This window comes from Benincasa hispida, chromosome 10 (assembly GCF_027475165.1).
Source record: "Benincasa hispida cultivar pf3 chromosome 10, pf3_genome.v1.1, whole genome shotgun sequence".
Taxonomy (NCBI): domain Eukaryota; kingdom Viridiplantae; phylum Streptophyta; class Magnoliopsida; order Cucurbitales; family Cucurbitaceae; genus Benincasa; species Benincasa hispida.
In genome coordinates, this window is record NC_143487.1 from 28,695,871 (window position 1) to 28,706,815 (window position 10,945).

Genomic DNA, 10,945 nt, shown 5'->3' on the forward strand with positions numbered 1-10,945 from the left:
GCTTAACCTGTCAACCACCACTAGTATGGAATCGAACCCCCCGCTCTCGGTAGCCCTTCAATGAAGTCCATCGTCCACTCTTCCAAGGTTAGCTCGGGGATGGGGAAAGGCTGTAGCAGTCCTGCGGGTGTTAGTGCTTCCGATTTGTTCCTCTGGCAAGTGTCATAGCCTTCCACATATTTCTTTATATTGGTTTTCATCCCTGGCCAATATAACTCCCCACTCATCCGTTTGTATGTTCTCAAGAAGCCCAAGTGACCCCCAAGTATCGAATCATGGAATGTATGTAGAAGGGCTGGTATTAAAGTTGAGTGCCTCGGAATCACTAACCTCCCTTTATAGAGCAGCCTGCCCTTCGACAACTGATAATTGGGTTTGCCATCCGGATTTTCCTTTAACAAGGAAATGATCTATTGTAACTCTTCATCCTGATCTACCTCTCTAAGGATGAGCTCCAAATCTACCACCGCCGAGGAATACAAGCTAAGTAGTTCGATTGACAGAGGCACACGTGAAAGGGCATCAGCGGCCTTATTCAACAGCCCAAGCTGATAGAGGATTTCAAAGTCGTCCCAAGAGCTTGGTGAGCCAACGCTGGAACTGTGGTTGTACTTCTCGCTGCTCTATTAGGAACTTCAATGCCTTTTAGTCTGAAATGACCATGAATTTCCCTCCCAGAAGATAATGTCTCCACTTCTGGACTACCAATACTACTGCCATCAATTCCCTCTCATATATAGATTTGTTTTGAGCCCGGTGTGAAAGTTTTTGGCTGAAGTAAGAGATTGGCTTGTCCCCTTAAGTTAGCACAGCACCCACCCCTATACCTGATACATCAGTTTCTATAATGAAAGGTTGGTTGAAGTCCGGCAATGCTAGTACAGGACACGATATCATTTGTTGTTTCAAGTCCTCAAAGGCTCAGGTTGCTTCTTCATCTCAACTGAAGCCATTCTTCTTGAGTAGTCTCGTTAAAGGAGCTGCTCTAGTGCTATACCCTTTAACAAATCGATGGTAATAACCTGTCAGCCCCAAGAACCCTCTCAATTCGATAACATTTGTGGGACAAGGCCACTTCACCATCGCTTGAATCTTCTCTCCATCTGCCTCAACCCCTTGCTGTGAGATCCAGTGGCCCAAGTATTGGATCCTTTCTTGACAAAAGACACTTCTTCTGATTGGCAAATAGTTGGTTGTCCCTTAGTACATTTAATACTGCTCCCAAGTGAGTTTCGTGGGTTGAGATATCTGGACTGTAAACCAAAATATCATCAAAAAAAACACAAGTATAAAACGACGTAAGAAAGGTCTGAAAACCTAATTCATGAGGGACTAGAATGTCATGGGTGCATTGGTGAGCCCAAAAGGCATTACCAAGAACTCATAGTGTCCTTCATGGGTCCTGAATGTCGTCTTTTCAATGTCTTCCTCCCTCATTCTGATTTGGTGGTAACCATACTTCAAATCGAGCTTAGAAAAGACCACAGTCTCGTGCAACTCATCAAGTAATTCTTCGATTACAAGAATTGGGAATTTGTCAGCGACTGTAGCTTGGTTTAGCTTTCGGTAGTCTACACAAAAACGCCAACCTCCGTCTTTCTTTTTCACTAGTACCGGACTTGAATAAGGACTTCGACTTGGCCGTATGAACCCTGCTTGCAACATTTCTTGGACCAACTTCTCTATCTCTTCTTTCTGTGCATAGCCATACTTATATGGCCTAACGTTGATTGGATTTTGGCCCTCCTTGATGGTGATCCGATGATCTACTGCTCTCCTAGGTGGGAAGGTTGCTGGCATGGTAAAGATGTCTTGGTTTTGATCCAGAAGAGCCTGAATCATAATTGGCAACCGGTCTCGGTCTTAGCCTTCTCTTCGTCCTTCTGTTCCTTCTTCACACTCTATCTCTAGATGCTAGAAATCCACCAAGAACCCCAAATCTTCTTCTTCCCATTGCTTACTCAAGGTCTTGAATGACACTTCAGCTTTAGTGAGAGACGGATCCCCCTTCAACGTGACATAAGCCTCCCCTGACCAGAAATCCATTGTTAAAGATGGCCAATGAATACCCGTAAACCCAGTCGTGCATGGCCATGGCATTCCCAGAACCACATTCATTCTCCCCAATTCCATTGCCAAAAAGTCAACCTTCAGTGTCAAATTCGGCAGCTTAAGTTCTACCCCCTTACATATTCCCTTACCTTCTATCTCACTTCCATTTCCTATGACCACTCCAAATTTCTTATGATGTTCTACCGGTATCTCTAGTTCCCTCACTGTGTCGTGGTGTATAAAATCATGCGTCGCACCGGAATCTAAGAGCACTAACACTTCTTTACCTCTTATTTCTCCTTTTAGATTCATGGTATCCTTCGCCGAGAATCCAAGTAGTGAATTCAAGGCTAGCTATGCCTTCTTCCTCACCTTGGTGTTCTTCATTTCGAGTGCTTCTTCTTCTTCTGCAATCTCCTCGACCCCCGAATCATCCTCTTCATTGGTAATGAAAAGCATCAGCTGCCTATTCTCGCTGAATTTACATTGATGCCCGAGCGCATACTTCTCACTGCAACGAAAACATAGTCCCTTATCCAACCGGTCTCTGAACTCTGCATCAGTCAATCATTTCAGGGGAGCTTCTTTTTTCATGGGGAAATCGACTTTACCGGTATCGCGACCTGCTTCATGGGGGGCTCTCTTGGATTTGACTTTGGGATTTATCGCCCAATTCTTTCTTCTCGTGCGGGCCCATTCTGTGGTTCAGCCCACTAATGCCCATTTCCTTTAACGCCAACTTCAAAGCGAGGTTTCTATCGTTGACAAGCTGAGCCTCCTTCATACATTCGTCTATGGATTTGAGATTTCGGCTAATAACTTCAGCTTGCAGCACTAGTTCCAACCCGTTCATAAAAGCATCCTTCAACACCTCCTCAGATAGGTTCGGTAAAGGTGCCGAATAAGTGACAAACTTCTTCACATACTCCGGGTAAGTCCCCTCCTGTCGGATTTTGTGTAATCGTGCACAGAGGCTTCCCTCTCCCACATTCCGATAATGTTCAAACAGCCTCCTCTTAAGTTCGTCCCAGGTGGTGATAGCCCGTCAGTTATTGCTCCAGCAGAACCAGTCGACTTCATCGGGTGCGAAGCTGATCACTACCACCTTAACCTTCTCGGCATCAGAGAGTTTGTGTATCTCAAAATAATGCTCCGCGCGGTAGACCCACGATTCCGGATTTTCCCCTGTAAAAAGAGGTATTTCAAGTCGTTTGTACTTACCTTTATCCGTGCTTCCTGCTCCCAAGGATTGAGATGATTCAGCTTCATCGACTCTCCCCTTCGCCTTGATCATACTTCCCTCGGCGATCGTCGTCTCTTCCTTCCTTCGAATAGCATTGCTCTCCCGCACTTCCGCAGTAAGTTTTTCGAGGTTCTTGCATAAACCACTCAACAAATTTCTCAAACCCGCCATCTCCTTCTCTGTGGTGTCCATCCTCTCCTTCAATTGTTTCTGTGTCATCGCGCGAGTTTTCTCCAGGATTGCAGCTCTGATACCACTGTGTTAGGTTCCTGCAACTGGTCCTCCCTTTCGATCAATCCACACAGGCAATAGGCTAGAGAATAACGAAGATAAAAGAAGAATCGATAGACAAAATATATTCCAAACTTCTTATTAATCTCCCAACGTTCAGATAACTACAATACATTGGTTCACCTTCAGCAAGAAAAGAAGAAAAACAGAGTAAGACTTCGGAAATAAAAAGAAATCAAACAACCCCGCTGGTTTTCGAGAGATGCTGGGGAAATCCCTCCATGAAGAAGGCCTCTTCCTAATTCAGAATATTTCTTCCCCTTCTCAACGACGTCCTCCTTCCCTTTTTGTTCACTCTCCCGTGGTCCCTACTCCAACGAATTCCTTTCTTCTTATTTCTGTTGAAACCATTTCACCCCGTTCAACTATTCCCTTAACCGAATTCATTTGTGAACTTCCCTTTTTACCCCTCCTTTTATAGGTGTATACTATAGGAGGTTTTATATCTTCCTCTATCCTAAATGGAGAGATTCCTTATCGTACTCTTTTTCCTACGAAATCTTTATTTCCTGTTGCTCCTAAGATCTTTGGCTATGTTTGTTTTATTCAGGATATTCGTCCAAATCGTACCAAATTAGATCCGAAATCTTTGAAATGCATTTTCTTAGGCTATTCGCATGTTCAAAAGGGTTATCGTTGTTATTGTCCTACTCTGAATAGGTATCTCGTATCTCCTGATGTTACATTCTTTGAAGATATACCCTTTAGTCCATCACAATTGAGTCCGTGTCAGAGGACAGATGAAGATCTTTTTGTCTGTGAGATTACATCTTCTACATCATCCTCTCCTTCACCTTCCTCTGTGTCTCTTACTTATGACCCTCCAATTACTCGAGTCTACTCCAGGCGTCCTCCATAGCCACCTTCAAACCTATGTCCTCTACCACTGGCTTCTTCGACATCTAATCCGAGACCGAGTGATGATCTTCCCATTGCCCTTCGAAAAGGTAAACGTCTTGTACTTACCATATTTCTTCGTTTGTTTTGTATAACCAGTTGTGTTCTCCCACTTATTCCTTTATTACATCTCTTGATTCCACCTCCATCCCTAACTCTGTCAGTGAAGCTTTATCTCATTCCGGGTGGCATAGTACAATGATTGAGGAGATGACTGCTTTGGATGATAATGGTACTTGGGATCTCGTTTCGCGTCCAACTGGAAAGAAGGCTATTGGGTGTAAATAGGTGTTCGCTATAAAGGTTAATCCTGATGGAACAGTAGCTCGATTCAAAGCTCGTCTTGTTGCCAAAGGTTACGCCCAAATTTATAGGACTGATTATTCTGACACATTTTCTCCTGTTGTTAAATTGACTTCCATTCGACTATTTATATCGATGGCTGCTACTCACAATTGGCCTTTGCATCAACTTGACATTAAGAATGTTTTTCTTCATGGTGGTCTTCAAGAGGAGATCTATATGGAGCAACCACCTGGGTTTGTTGCTCAGGGGGAGAATGATAAGGTATGTCGACTTCAAAAATCGTTGTATGCACTGAAACAAAGTCCTCGTGCATGGTTTGCTAAGTTTAGTCCAGCACTAGAATGTTTGGTATGAAGAAAAGTATGTCTGATCATTTTGTATTCCATCGACGATCTGACAATGGTATTACTTTGCTTGTTGTATATGTTGACGATATCGTTATCACTAGAAATGATGTATCAAATATATCCTCTCTCAAGACAACTCTAGGGTCAATTTCATACTAAAAATTTGGGGTCATTGAAGTATTTCTTAGGTATTGAAGCAATGAGAAGCAAGAAAGGTATTTACTATCCCAACGGAAATACGTACTTGATTTATTGTCTGAGACAGGTAAACTAGAAGTCAAACTGATAAAGGGAACCACCTCAATCACGTTTGAGAACTCCCCCCTAAACAAAGTGAACCCCCACAACAGTAATAAGAATAACCCCGATTAACTATTTAGTAAGCAACCCCAAGAAAGCTAAACATATTTGACTTGGAAAATTGATCGATGATCAAGAAGAAAGAAGAACTTGTTCCTAACTTTGAGATTTCGAACTTTCCACAATCTAATTGATCAAACTAGATTGAAAGTCGTAAAACATGCATTTTAAACACAAGAATACGAAGAAAAAGCATAAAACTTGAGAGAATAAACTCTAAGGAAATTTCATTCAAATTCAAAGTGTTGTTCTCAAATGACAAAAGTACATAGGTATTTATACTAATTGAAAAGACAACTTGAAAGGGCACAACCTTTCACCTAATTGACTAGGTTCAACAAAAACCCTTCAACTACATACATGTACCTCCATAAATGTAAATTGTTGAAATTAGGGTGTTAGCCTTAGGGGCAGTTTTGTCTTTTCACTATGCCCTAAGGTTTCCCTTTTTCTATTTAAGCATGTAGTCCCTGTGTATCTGGTGTATCAAATTATAATAAGAAAAACTCTGTATCGTGGTTTTTTCTCCCTGTATTAGGGTTTTCCACTATGCTTTTCTTCCTCGTCTTTTTACTTTTCATCATGGTATCAAAGCAAGGAGATGAAACCCTGACCACGATCAAGGAAAATCAAACAGGAGAATCACAAGTGCCATCTGGCACTACGAACATTGTAACTATCGTACAAACAACCATAGAACGATACTTTCAGACCATGTTACCACACCTTCATCAGTCGATTGGAGCAGCCCAACCCGGAGGACAAGTAGCCGACTGGGTAAAAATCAACCAACCCAGCCGACTAATTGGATCGACCACCAAACAGCACCGATCGAAAGCTAGCCGGAAATCAGATGGGTTCGCGTCGATCATTTTGCGAGCAACAGCCACCAGTTCGTTTGCGTCGATCCCTCCACGAGCGGCGGCCACCCGATCAACGAAACCCAACTAGTCGGCGTATTCTAGGTTGATTCCAGCCGAGTGCAGCAACCCATTCAACCCCAACCGCCGCTCGGCTCCAGCGCAGAGATCCACGCGCAAGCCACCAAGGCAGTCGGCTCCAGCTCTACCATCCCAACCAGCCAAACTGCTTTAGACCCGAGCCAACTTGTCTTCCCAGCCACGCCTGCAAATACTTCAATTCCAACCATATCCTCTTTCCAGCCGAAAAGTGATTTCAGCCAAAGACCTCCCATTGGTGGCAGATTGGAGATGGGTGGATCATTCTCATATCCGAAACAAAAATTTGATTATATTCAGGAACAGTTTGCTCAACTTCAACTATAGATCAAACAGCAGAATGAGTCCGTTCAGCAACAGATGGCCACTCTCAGAGAGGTTCTTAGGGCTACCTCTAATTGAGCAAGAACCACTCTCAGAGAGGTTCTTGCTCAATTTTGATTGTGTATGTGGATGACATTGTTATTTCAAGTAATGATGCTCCAAAAATTGACAGATTGAAGAGGAAAATGGCTGAGGAATTTAAAATCAAAGATTTCGGGAAGTTGAGATACTTTCTCGAAATGGAAGTGGCTAGATCGAAAGAAGGCATTTCGGTGTCTCAGCGAAAATACACTCTGGATTTACTTAAGGAGACAGGTATGACGGGCTGTAAACCAATAAACACTCTTAGGGAAGCTAATGCTAGACTCAGTAACTTGAGTAACAGTGCTCCGGTTGACAAGGAGAGATATCAGCGACTTGTTGGGAAACTAATCTATCTCTCCCATACCATACCAGATATTGCGTATGAAGTCAGTGTAGTTAGTCAGTTCATGCAATCTCCTTATGAAAAACATATGAGAGCAGTAGAGCGCATTCTGAGGTATTTGAAAACCTCTTCGGGCAGAGGGTTGATGTTTAGAAAATCTAACACACGATGCATCGAGGCATACACAGATGCCGACTGGGCAAGTTCTGTAGTAGATAGAAAGTCGACATCGGGATACTATACCTTCATGTGGGGTAACCTTGTGACGTGAAGGAGTAAGAAACAATGGGTTATTGCCAGAAGTAGGACCGAAGTTGAATATAGGGCCATGAGTCTAGGGATATTTGAGAAAATTTGGCTGGAAAAGGTCTTAAGTGATCTCGATCAAGGTCATGATGGATCGATGAAACTCTACCGTGATAACAAAGCCACAATAAGTATCGCAAATAACCATGTACAACATGACATAACAAAACATGTGGAGATTGATAGGTCATCAAGGAAAGACTTAACAGTGGCAACATATGTGTACCCTATATTCCTTCCAGTCAGTAGATTGCAAATGTTCTTACAAAAGGGCTTCCCAGACAATATTTCGACTCATGTATTAGCAAGTTGGGCCTCATTGATATCTATGCCCCAACTTGAGGGGGAATGTTGAAATTAGGGTGTTAGCTCTAGGGGCAATTTTGTCTTTTCACTATACCCTAGGGTTTCTCTTTTTTCTATTTAAGCATGTAGTCTCTGTGTATCTGGTGTATCAAATTATAATAAGAAAAACTCTGTATCGTGGTTTTTTCTCCCTGTATTAAGGTTTTCCACGTATACCTGTGTATGCTTTTCTTCTTCCTTCTCTTTTTACTTTTCATCATAAATACATTGTTATAAATTGATACATCTAGTATTAAATATCTAAATGAATATAAACTGCCAAATTTATTATGACTTTTGGTGGCTTTGATTCTCTCTAGAGTTGAGACCACCTTTTCTGGCATAAAAAAGGAAGACATATAGTAAGTTGGAAAATTAGAGAGAACTGATTTACAAAGTATTGCTCTTCCTCCTCTTGACAGGTTATACCTTCTCCATTTGTCCAATTTGTTTTGCAATTTATCAATTACCGGCTGCCAAAACTCTATTTTTTAAGGGCAGCCGCCCAAAGGAAGGCCGAGGTATGAAAAAGAGAGGTGCTCTGTCCACAGCTTGTCTTCTTCAATATTAATTCCACAAAGGGCAGATTTTTCCCAAGTAATTTTCTGACCGGAGCACCACTCGAAAAGTGCAAGAGTTTTTCTAAGGTTATCAAGCATTTCATCGTTATATTTGCAAAACAACAAAGTGTCATCTACAAATTGAAGAATGGAAACAAGAATATTATCTTTTCCTACCACAAAACCTTCATACTTTCCTTTTTCGTGGATTCGGGCAATCAAAGTGCTTAAAACTTCACTAACTAAAAGAAATAGAAAAGGAGAAAGGGGTCCCCTTCCCTAATTCCCCTTATTATTCTCCCTTTTGGTCTTCCATTAATGAATATGGAGAATCTTGGGTTAGAAATACAACCCATAATCCAAGTAATCCATCGGGGTGGAAGCTTTTTCCCTGAAGAACTTTTTCAAAAAACTCCCAGTCTACTCTATCAAAGGCTTTTTCGAGGCCAAGTTTTAAAATCCAACCTTTCTTCTTCTTGGCTCTATACTCCTCCATTGCCTCATTTGCTATAAGAACCGGGTCAAGAATTTGTCTACCTTCAATGAATGCACTTTGTGTAGGGCCTATTAAACTTGGCATGATCTTTTTAAGCCTTTCCGCAAGAACTTTGGCTATTATCTTATAGACAAGAGTGGTTAAGCTGATGAGTCTGAAATCCTTTACAAAGAAGTTCTCTTTGACACATGAATTAAGCTTTTCATTGCGATAAAACTCTTCAAATATGTCCATAAGACTGTCCTTTAGCAAATTCCAGAATTTAAGGATGAATTCAATGGTAAAGCCATCCGGACCTAGTGCTTTATTCTTTCCCAGTGCATTGATTGCACTTTTAATTTCTGGTGGACTAAATCTGGTCACCAACTGACTATTTTGCTCGATAGAAACTCTTGGCCAGTCCAAATTCAAGGGTATAGAGCGAGTACCAAAACATTTTGGGAAGAGATTGGACTAATACCCCAAAATAATTTCTTCTATTTCTCTGAAGGACTTGGTTGGAATTCCTTATTCATTAATTAGTTCTGCAATTAAACTTTTTCTCTTTTTGGCTGCAAGGAAACGGTGAAAAAATGTTGTATTCTCATCTCCCAAATTTAGTCACTTCAACTTGCTCTTTTGCATGAGATTTCTTTCCTCTGATTGATATAGAGTCATCAGATCTACCTTCAGAGAAATTCTTACATCTTCCACTGAGAAATCCTCATAACATTCAGCTTGTAGGTCTCTTCTTTTAATTTCTTTCAATAAAGAATCTTCCTTAATTTTCTGGTTTTTCTCCTAATCTGCTATCCATCTTTTTAGGGATTGTTTTAGTCTTCTTAGTCTGGCAGAGAAAATAAACCCAACCTACCCTTGCTGTCCCACTACTTCCAAAGATCTTTCAATCACCCGACAACACTCCTTATTAATCAGCCAGCTATTATAAAATCTAAATGGAGATGGCCCCCATTCAAAAGCCCCAGCTTCAAACAAAAGGGGGAAGTGATCTGAAATTATACGTATTTGCCTTGATTGAATCCTCAAAGATCTCATCCCAATTATTAGAAATAAAGAATCTATCAATGAGAGATCTTGACACCACTTCACCTTCTCTTGACCATGTATATCTACCATTGGACAAAGGAAGTTCAAGCAAATTAGATTCACTGATGAAGTTGTTAAACTGTCTGGTTTCCCTTGTTGCTCTTCCCATTGGAAATCTCTCATGCCTTCGTCTGATGCAATTAAAATCCCCACCAAGGCTCTATGGATCTTCACAACGTTCAACTAAGGAAGACAATTCAGTCCAAAGTCTTTCTCTTTCTCTATAGTTATTTGGATCGTACACGTTTGTTATCCAACACACTTTCTTACAAACTGTTTGACATTTTATTGTTAAAGAGAATTCAGCTTTAAATACCTTTGAGACTGAGATTTTACCTTCGTCCCACATTGTCAGAATGCCTCCTGACCCGCCCAAAGCCTCCACAAAGGCCCACCTCACGTCCTTTGAACTCCAGATACTTTTTATGAATGGTAAATCAAACCCATCTCTCTTTGTTTCTTGAATTAGTACATGATCCGGATTAATTCTTTTCAAGAATCTTTTAATTGCTAATCTTTTTGTTTTATCACCAAGCCCCCTGATATTCCACGAGATAATCTTCATGTGATCCACGTACTTCGAAGGACTTTACTGGAGCAACCAACGTAAGACCTCTGCTTATCTGGGTAATGTCACAATCTACCAAAAATGAGTGCAGTTTCTGAGGAATGTCTGTATTGTTAAGAGGGGCAGGAGTAGAATCTTTAAACTTTTCTAACCCCTGTTCTTCTTCTTGAAATAGAAGATCCAATGCCAAATCAACCCCAACTAGATCTTCAATTGTCTTGTATTCATCCCCAACTAGATCTTCAATTGCCTTGTATTCATCTTCCTAATCTTTCTCAAATTCCTCACTGCTCACACTTGCAACTGACTCTTCATCGAATTCATGTTAACTAAATGAACATAAGAATAACATTTAGAATTATGATTTACTGACCTTTC

At 41.2% G+C, this 10,945-nt stretch overlaps 2 protein-coding genes across 2 annotated transcripts; both read right to left on the bottom strand.

Moving 5' to 3' along the window:
- Positions 1 to 1,914: 1,914 nt before the first annotated feature.
- Positions 1,915 to 2,364, bottom strand: LOC150033248 (uncharacterized). The gene has a single exon (XM_090306338.1). It carries the CDS (start codon positions 2,362 to 2,364, stop codon positions 1,915 to 1,917), a length of 450 nt encoding a protein of 149 aa, XP_090162464.1.
- A 6,345-nt stretch (positions 2,365 to 8,709) lies between these two features.
- Positions 8,710 to 10,108, bottom strand: LOC150033249 (uncharacterized). The gene is made up of 2 exons (XM_090306340.1): positions 9,923 to 10,108; positions 8,710 to 9,156 (listed from the first exon to the last, which is right to left on the bottom strand). Exons 1-2 carry the CDS (start codon positions 10,106 to 10,108, stop codon positions 8,710 to 8,712), a joined length of 633 nt encoding a protein of 210 aa, XP_090162466.1.
- Between the last annotated feature and the right edge of the window lie 837 nt (positions 10,109 to 10,945).

Excerpts from the sequence above, each read along its gene's own strand:
- LOC150033249 (XM_090306340.1), bottom strand. The coding sequence starts at position 10,108 with ATGGGAAGAGCAACAAGGGAAACCAGACAGTTTAACAACTTCATCAGT. Across the intron at positions 9,157-9,922 it reads TCTTTGAGGATTCAATCAAG|GACAGTCTTATGGACATATT; the intron begins GCAAATACGTAT and ends AATTTGCTAAAG.
- LOC150033248 (XM_090306338.1), bottom strand. The coding sequence starts at position 2,364 with ATGAATCTAAAAGGAGAAATAAGAGGTAAAGAAGTGTTAGTGCTCTTA.